Source organism: Ipomoea triloba, chromosome 5 (genome assembly GCF_003576645.1).
Source record: "Ipomoea triloba cultivar NCNSP0323 chromosome 5, ASM357664v1".
NCBI lineage: Eukaryota > Viridiplantae > Streptophyta > Magnoliopsida > Solanales > Convolvulaceae > Ipomoea > Ipomoea triloba.
In genome coordinates, this window is record NC_044920.1 from 14,253 (window position 1) to 23,361 (window position 9,109).

The 9,109-nt window shown below is 36.1% G+C and overlaps 1 protein-coding gene and 1 long non-coding RNA gene across 13 annotated transcripts; one reads left to right on the forward strand and one right to left on the reverse strand.

Annotated features, from left to right (window-relative positions):
- Positions 1 to 211: 211 nt before the first annotated feature.
- On the reverse strand, positions 212 to 1,762 carry LOC116021062. Its single transcript, XR_004098888.1, has 2 exons — positions 1,439 to 1,762; positions 212 to 502 (listed from the first exon to the last, which is right to left on the reverse strand). It is a non-coding gene; the product is annotated as an uncharacterized LOC116021062 (long non-coding RNA).
- A 1,068-nt stretch (positions 1,763 to 2,830) lies between these two features.
- LOC116019502 (polyadenylation and cleavage factor homolog 4-like) lies at positions 2,831 to 8,745 on the forward strand. 12 transcript variants are annotated; one of them, XM_031259733.1, is made up of 10 exons: positions 2,831 to 3,250; positions 3,737 to 3,838; positions 3,928 to 4,194; positions 4,351 to 5,034; positions 5,481 to 6,425; positions 6,509 to 7,057; positions 7,155 to 7,500; positions 7,814 to 8,042; positions 8,258 to 8,365; positions 8,463 to 8,745. In XM_031259733.1, the coding sequence occupies exons 1-7, from the start codon at positions 2,966 to 2,968 to the stop codon at positions 7,197 to 7,199; spliced, it is 2,877 nt and encodes a 958-aa protein (XP_031115593.1). In that variant the 5' UTR covers positions 2,831 to 2,965; the 3' UTR covers positions 7,200 to 7,500; positions 7,814 to 8,042; positions 8,258 to 8,365; positions 8,463 to 8,745. The 12 variants fall into 12 exon arrangements, with proteins under 12 accessions (XP_031115593.1, XP_031115589.1, XP_031115587.1 ...); XM_031259729.1 differs by having other exon boundaries at positions 7,814 to 7,957; positions 8,460 to 8,745; XM_031259727.1 differs by having other exon boundaries at positions 7,814 to 7,957.
- Positions 8,746 to 9,109: the final 364 nt, after the last annotated feature.

Below are 9,109 nucleotides of genomic sequence, written 5' to 3' on the forward strand. Positions count from 1 at the left end.
GCCGTCGTTTTGGAAACAAACTTTTGGAATGACTACATTAATTATGATATTTATTTTAGATGGCTGAATTATGTTCGAAATACGTATAAAATTCTTTGGAAGACGAAATATTTGTATTAAACATCATGTCTCTATGCCATATCTGATTTAGAATTATTTTTATCTGATTTAGAGCTCAATGGTAGGCATAAATGTATTTATTGGGTTCATATTTACTGCAAGAAACAAAGCATAATTGCAAGTTTCAATAACTATATGCATTCAATTACAAATGAATTTTACATTTTCCAAAACTAACATTAATTTAATCGAGATGAATTCAAAATCAATATTACACCAACCTATACATCACTTCAACACTATAAATAAGAAGGCAGTATCAAACCCAGTACTACCAATTTTGTTCCTGCTGGCGGAGTAATCTGTTTGTCATATTGGAGAGCAATATAAACTCTATGAGGCTGCCTTAGAAGGACAAGTAGAAGTTCCATCGAGACTGCAACTGAAGAATGGAGCGTCATTTTCAACTATAATAGCATGTAAGTCTTCTTTTACTAATTTTGATGGAATAGGGAATGAATGGATAAACACATACTGTGCAGCAACTGTTTGTATAAAATAAAATTCCATTCCAATACAAAGTGATGGAATAGTGAATGAATGCATAAACACATATTGTGCATAAGTAAAATTTTTGCAGAAACAGCCATTCCAATAAAAGTGGTAGAGCAAACAAAGTATTATGGTATATTAAAATTGGTGGAGCAAACAAAGTATTATGGTATATTAAAATTGGTGGAGCAAACAATCTAATGCCTATTTAGTTTTGTATTTCTTATTTTTAAGATCAATATCAGACCAATGTGTATATCTATCCTTATCTTTCTAATGTATAGAATCCTGTATAGCATGTCATATTGTCCATATTTTTATGCAAGATTTTTTTCTCTCATTTGAGTAAACAAAATTGTAAAAATATAGTAAAAATACAAAGAATTAATTTATTCATACTACCACTGTTTGAAACCTTGAACTAAAAGATATATGAAGTAATGCATATATTCAGAATAAATGTAAACAGGATTTGAAAATCCAGAAAAAAAAGATCTATACTGAATAATGCAAAAATATATATTTTTGTATGTTTAAAAACCGAATTTAGGTATAAAAGAAGCAAACATATCATTTATGTTTTTATTGGTTAGAAAAATCGCCTAAATACAAAGTTAAAAATTACAATGCAACAAAATGAATTTGTATTAAATTGCAGAGTATTAAAATCTTCATGTAAATTCACACTGATCATTCAAATAAAACATATTGCATTTGAAACACTAGCATTTTCCATTTAATTTTTGACATTGGAAAAGGAATTTGCTTAACTGGAAGAACAATCGATAGATGAAGGGAGAAAAAGAGCGATGGAAAGGAAACACACCGCATGTTAGATGGATTGCCTTACAGGTATGAGGATAGAAGGTCTTCGAACTCAAAAGCGATGATGCCAGAGGGGTGAAGGCAGTTAGGGCGGAGAACCGGAACCGGAACCGGGGAGGCTCCTAGATCGATAGAGACGATGAGAGTGCCGAGGCAGTGAGTCGGAGAAGGCCGATTGTGGAGAAGCGGAGACGCCGATGGTGGAAAAGCGGAGTCGCCGATGGTGGGGTAGCGGAGACGCCGAGTCTGAGAGGCAGGGAGAGACGATGATTGAAGTTAGGCTGAGAGAGTGCGATGGGTGAGTCGGCAGAGTAGATGGGTAGGGTTAGTCTGTCTGGGTGTGTGTATAATAATAATTACAAAAATAAGATAAAGATTATTTATTTGTAATTTTTTTTGAAAACATTTATTTATAATTTAGTTTAGATTAATAATTGTTTAGTAATAATGTGTCATCGTTAAAAGTTTAAATTTAGATAAATATATGATAGAATTTAATTATTTGTATTATGTTATAATAATTTGATTTTATTCGGAACTCTTATTCATTGATTGTAGAGATGTGCAAAGTGAAAATTTTGATTTCAATATTGGTTAAATGATTTGTAAAATTTTAATTAATAATTAATTCGTTTGAAAGTACCGGCTAAATAAATTTTCTAAATGGTTAATTTAAAATTTTAAATTATTAGCTGAAAGTATCAGTTAAATATAATATGTTTTTAATTTTTTGTATATATTTATTTCTTAAGTAATTTCCAAATAATTATAAACTAAACATATAGCTTAAAACTGATATGTTGTAGATTATTTTAATATCACAAGATTTACATTGTAACCATTGTCAACTTCCTATATAAGAAATTTTCTTACAACATGAAATTCATTAAACGGTTGTAAAGGGTCAAACATTCACGTTAAAATTTTGGAACATCATTTATGTTTTCTCTTGAAAAAATAAACAATTAGTATGTAGTTTGATTTTATATCTTATTATATATAGTTTGAATTATTTAAATTTAAAATTTATAAATCTCATGTGATATCTTTTTTTTTTTTAGTATTATTAACTCTATTACAATGTAATATTTGTTCATAATTATCTCATGTGGTATTTAATAACACATTGCTTTATAATGTATGCTAATAGTATGTTATGGTATTAAGTATAACAACCAATTTAGTATTGCTACTGAAAAATACATTTCAGAATAAATTTTCATGATTAACATTTGATTTTATCGTTTTAAAAACTAAATCAACAATAGAATTACTTAAATATTATACCGTGCATCGCACGGGGGTAAATACTAGTTAAGAACAAAAAAAAATAAATAGAAAAGGTTGTGGCGGGGCCGCCTAGCCCACGGGCCATGGACGGTCTAGGCTAGTAAAACCTTGGCCCGTCGAAGAGCGCTCCTTCTATTCGCTTTTCTTCATCTGTTTATCCCCTATCGACTCAATTAACGAACCAAGACTGCAGAACCCTAGAGCGGCCATTGGAGGCAGCTTCGCTAGCTCTAAGCAAATGTCAAACGATACATCTGCGGGAGCTTCAAAGTCCGCGCCGCCCTCAATACTCGACCGGTTTAAGGCCATGTTGAAGGAACGAGATGAGGAGGTTAGGGTTTCTTCGGAAGATGGTGTCATTTCGCCTCCTACTATGGATGAGGTTGTGAGGCTTTATGAGATTGTGTTGTCGGACTTGACTTTCAATTCGAAGCCTATCATTACTGAACTAACCATAATTGCTGGGGAGCAGAGAGAGCACGGCCAGGGCATTGCGAATGCAATCTGTGCTCGTATTCTGGAGGTCCGTATTTGCCGTGTAATTTTATGCGGTAAAATTGGAATTTGTTCCTTTTTTTTTTTTGTTGAATTGTATCATAGTCTAAGAAAGCTGAAATGTGCAATTTGAACTTTTGGTCTTTTATCATTGATCTCTATTGGGCACAAAGGGAAAAAGTAAATAAATTCTGAGAACAAAAGACTACATGTCTAGTAAGACATCTGAATTAAGCAGGAGGAACTCGTAGTATTATATGCATCATGAATTTGGGAAATAAAGTTTAGGGCATGTATTCATATGTAGCTAAAATCTAACGGTTGATTGAGATACGACTAGAATGTTGACATGTTGGTTCAGAACAATTTTATCAACTGCATTCTTGTAATAACCTTTACTGAAAATGATGCTTCTGTTTTTATTTATCTCTTCCTTCACTAGCTTATTCTATAGGCTTCAGTGTGGTTTAGTTTTCTGCAGTTCTTTTTACTTAATTTTCAAATTTGTCTTCAGGCCCCAGTTGAGCAGAAATTGCCATCTCTTTACCTTCTTGACAGTATTGTAAAGAATATAGGCAGGGAATATATAAGGCACTTCTCTGCCCGTTTGCCTGAGGTGAGTATTTTAAATCATGTCCATTGACAGCTCTATTTGATAGATAGTTACACTCTTTTAAGATCAGTATGGTATGCGTATTCCCTTAGGTGTTTTGTGAGGCCTACAGACAAGTCCAGCCCAACATGTTTGCTGCCCTGCGTCACCTATTTGGTACCTGGTCAACAGTTTTCCCATCATCTGTTCTCCGCAAGATTGAAGCTTGCCTCCAGTTTTCCCCATCCACAAGCCATCAATCTTCTGGCTTGACCAACTTGAGAGCTTCTGAATCTCCTCGGCCAGGTCATGGAATACATGTAAATCCAAAATATTTGGAAGCGAGAAGACAATTAGCAGGGCATTCAACTATAAATGCTGTAAGTTTTTAATTCCTCAAAACAGCCTCTGCATCAGTGTAATTGAGATGCATGGTATGAAATAGGTTTGCAACTCTTAGCTAAAAAGTAGTTTAATGTAATTGAGTTCTACACTAACAACTGAAAAATCTTTTATAATGGTAAAACTCTTTGCAGGTAGGAGCTGAAAAGTTGAGCTCTACTGGTCGTGCCGGACTTATATCTTCTGACATAGATGCTGTAAAATTGCTTCCTACTGCAGCTGCAAGGACTGTACGGTCATCTTCTCCTTTTGGTGTGGGACGAGCAAGGTCACTCTCACCACCAGTTGATGATTTTGCTGTAGAAAGCACTCCACAAATTTCTGAAAGGCCATCACCATCTCATTCTAGAATTGATTATGGGCTTAATGGAGTCATGGCTGGAGATGATGAGACAATTGACTGGCACAGAAATCTTTTACATGATGGTAGCAGTCAGCGGTTGGAAAACTCTGTTGCATATAGTGTCAAAAAAGGAGTTGACCTTCAAGGACCTAGAGCTCTGATTGATGCATATGGAATAGATGAAAGGGAAAAAGCATTTAATTATCATCATCATAAGCTTGGTCAGCCAGATGCAAATGGTATCGGCAAAAGGGTAGGTGTTAAAACATGGCAAAATACTGAAGAGGAAGAATTTAATTGGGAAGACATGAGTCCAACACTTGGAGATCCTAGTCGGCGTAATGATTTTTCATCATCTATGCCACCATCTGGGAGATTTATAACCGGACCCCGTGTTGGTTCTCTTCAAGCCTTATCTGCTATCAATGATTCCAGAAGGAGCTTATCAGATCAGGCCCAACATTCGTTAGTTAAGGTCTCTTCCAATGTGGATGATATTGACTTCATTGTTGTATGGTTTACCTACGTTTGCATTGATTTTTGTTTTGTTACCTTACTTTTAAATGATCTTTGTTGTCTTTTAACTTTTATCACAAAGCCGTAACCTGTGCAGAACACTGCCATAGTGATGATCTTTTGATCTTCTTTTTCTTTTGTTTTTTACACCCTGATAACTTTCATTTGGGAGACTATTCGTGTCATCACTAACTGTTTCAGTTATATGGCCAAGAAAAATAGTTAAATGACAAAAACCTAGTACAGGAATACAGTTGGTGCCTTTTCACCAATTCATTTGATACTCGAGGCTTAAATACTATCGGTTGCATTTTGTTGTTGTTTTCTGTTGTTATTGTTGCTGTTATGAAATCTTATTTGGTCCTAAAAGAGAATATTTATTGAAAACTAATTTCTGAACTGCAGTCTGGACGAGAGATAACTAGTAAGATTCCAGGATTCTATGAGGAGGCATCTCTTATTTCAGCCCCAAGTTATAGTCAAGAACCTCAGTTTCTACCACAAGATTTCCCACAGCAATCCCATCTCCGTATTAGGGTTGAAGGAGGTGGAAGAGCTCCCTCAATGCGTCTTTCAGGAACTGGACTTTCAACTAAAGTGGGTGAGCAAAAGCTTCATTTAGTTGGAAATTTAACAACTGCAGATGGAAAATTTTGGAGGCCCCCAAGTGTTGCTTCAAGAGTGAATCCTGGTTTTAACTCTTCAGTTCAGGATGTTCAAGCAGTTAACACAGGGCTTTCAACTGGTGCATGGCCCACCATAAGCACGCACAATTCTCAGTTATTAAATTCAACGTCTATGATCCCACCTCAAAAACAAATAAAGGATCAGTTTGATGCTATGAATACAGTTGCTAATCATGGTCTGAATGAGCGACGTATTGATCATATAGATCTCAAACCACAGTTTGAGTTGCCTCGTTTGCCTGTTCAACATCCTGGTGCAGTCCCATTAATTCTTCCAAGGTCTGGACAAATTTCTCTATCACAACCACAGTTGCCAAGTCAGGATGTTCTACAGAATAAGGTTCCACCAGCTGCAATGGCAGTTCCAACTCATACTCTAATGCCACCATCGAATTATGGCTACACTCCACAAGGTCAGGGTGTATCTGGTGTGCAATCTACTCTGCCTATGGTGAATATCCCAAATGCATCGTTGCAGTTCACTGGAGCAGCCTTGCCACCCATAGCTAGAGTTCCAACTCCTGCTGCACCTCAAATGATGCCTACCCTTCAACCTTCTGGTCAAGGCACTCAAAGTGCTCCCCAAGGTGGTACTTTTTCCAATTTGATCAACACTTTGATGGCTCAAGGTTTGATTTCATTATCAAATCAAGCTCCTCCAGAGGTATTATATTCCTTTTATGTGTTAAAACTTTCTGTTTAGTTAATTTTGCAAAAAAATTCTTACCTTTGTGATACAAAGTTTAGGACTCTGTGGGCACTGAGTTCAATATGGAACTCCTAAAGGAGCGTCATGAGTCAACAATAACTGCTCTATACTCTGCCCTTCCTAGGCAGTGCACAACATGTGGTCTTCGATTCAAATCCCAAGATGCTCATAGCAGTCACATGGATTGGCATGTAACCAAGAACCGGCTATCTAAAAACCGCAAGCATAATCCTTCTCGTAAGTGGTTTGTAAGTCTTAGTATGTGGCTCAGTAGTGCAGAGGCATTGGGCACCGATGCAGTTCCTGGATTTCTACCTCTTGAAGATGTTGTGGAGAAGAAGGATGATGATGAACTAGCTGTTCCTGCAGATGATGAGCAGAATGCTTGTGCTTTATGTGGTGAGCCTTTTGATGATTTTTATAGTGATGAGACTGAGGAATGGATGTTCAGGGGGGCTGTCTACATGAATGCACCAACTGGGTCAACAACTGGGATGGATAGGTCTCAATTAGGTCCCATTGTGCATGCAAAATGCAGGTCCGAGTCTAGTAGCAGTTGCATTGAGGCTTCCAAAAAACATGATGAGGTGAGTCTTATGTGAAATAAGTTCCACGAAGTATTAACTTTAGAATAGAAGTGGTTCATGGTCAATAATAGAACTCTTTACTCAAATTTGTCTACAGGATTATACAGATGATGGAGGTCTGAGGAAACGAATGCGCAGTTAGCTTATTTAGATCAGCTTGTAGGTGATTTGTAATTTTATCTGAGGGTCCACAATTGTTGGTTAACATGCCTGATTCAGGTACTTGTACAGTTCGTATTGTACCTGTCAGATTTTCTTGCACAAAAAGGTTACAAAATAGATTTGCAACATTTCTCTGGGCATGTCTATCTTGTTTATTTTGGAGCTTCTGATGAAATTTGGTAGTAAAATTTTTTGTTTGACAGTTGATGCAATTGTTTATTTGTTAGTTTGGATTTGCCACAACTATCTACCCACAACGGCCTGGACAGGTTGAATGTGATGTACGTATCTACTGAGCTTTATGATCCAATTTGAGGTTACAGGCACTTGAAAACTAAATTCAGTCTAGATATACCTCATCTTTCTTTTGGAATACAATGTATGAAGAATAGGTTCTATATTTTCTTTTTTTTGAAAACAAATAGGTTCTATATTTTCAATTCGACAGATTGATGTGGTTTTCCTATTTCCTTTCTATTCTCTTTTTGATGTACTATTCGAAGAATTTAAAATGGCAGACTAACAAAAATTGGCTATATTAGCTGATACTGCCTTTCACCATGTCTTGCTTTTCTGTATCATGACACCTTGCAGTTCTACATGAAAACTGGGGAGTGAAAAATTGGAGAGAGATGCAGGTTTCAGCACCCTCTTGATCGTTCACCACCGGTTACATCCTCAATGGAAGGCCAGCAGCAAAATGTTAAGCCCAGTCTTGCAGGGCTACCTAGACGGGAGGTGCGCCAAAGATTTTACCATTTATTCACAAAACATGGCTGTTTAGCTGCTTCTGCTTTTAGACTTTATGCAAGCATGAAGGATGGTAGTGGATTTGATCTTTGCTATATTACTGTTTATTTCCACAAGTTGTGATGTTTCTTCTATGGGGACAACACCCCCAAATCATCTTTATTTTGAAAGCTTTAAAAAAACTTGAGATGGGCTTATGATGTGGCATGCCCTTCTTTGTCTTGCAAGTTTTGTTCCAACCCAAATTTTGACTTGCATTTTATTGAGTTGCGTTAATGATATTGGCAGGGTGCTATACATTGTCCATATTATACGAAAACTGGAACATGCAAGTATGGAGCAACGTGCAAATTTAATCATCCGCCACCAGGGGTGGTAATATGTATCCCTTCACAGGTAACATCCACATCTGTTGATTAAGAGGAAGGATATACCAAATTGATTGAAGCCATTCAGAAACAGCAGCCGTAAACTTTTTGTTTCTGTTCAGCAGCAGAGCAGAGGATTTGGTCTGCTACCTCTTCTAGCCCTGACCACACTTTGAAAGAACTAATTGTTTCAGATTTGTTGATGGGTTGTGATATTTTATTTACAAGTGTTCTGAAGTTGAATTGCCCATGTTGTATTCCTTGTAACTGGTGGAGATTAGTAGCTTATTATACAGTTGGAGTATGTCTTTTATAGTGGACGGAGCTCTATAATGATTGGCTTGTCTAGGTTAGGTGGTGTATAAAGGCAAATTATTAGTTATGCTGAAAGTACATGTTACGTGATTCTCTCGCTCTAGTATTATTTTTGCTGCACCCAATTCATTGTGTTTGACGTTCGTGTGCAGGATGACATCATAGTCATGTGCGTGCTAATTTCTATTTCAGAAAATAGTTAACTGGATTCTTCAACTATTTTATTGTGAAAAAGTAATTATACCTTGGAGTTTAAAAATGTTTCAATTGCATTGTCGCTACATCATTGTTATATATATGAGTTGGATGTTATGAGATCACCCTATTAAATGAGATCATGAAATCTCATATCAATCATTAAAAAATTGAAATTAATTGATATGGTTGAGATTAAAATATTAATTATATTAAGATAAAATTAATACAAATGGATGGAATTGTAATTTGATTATGTTCT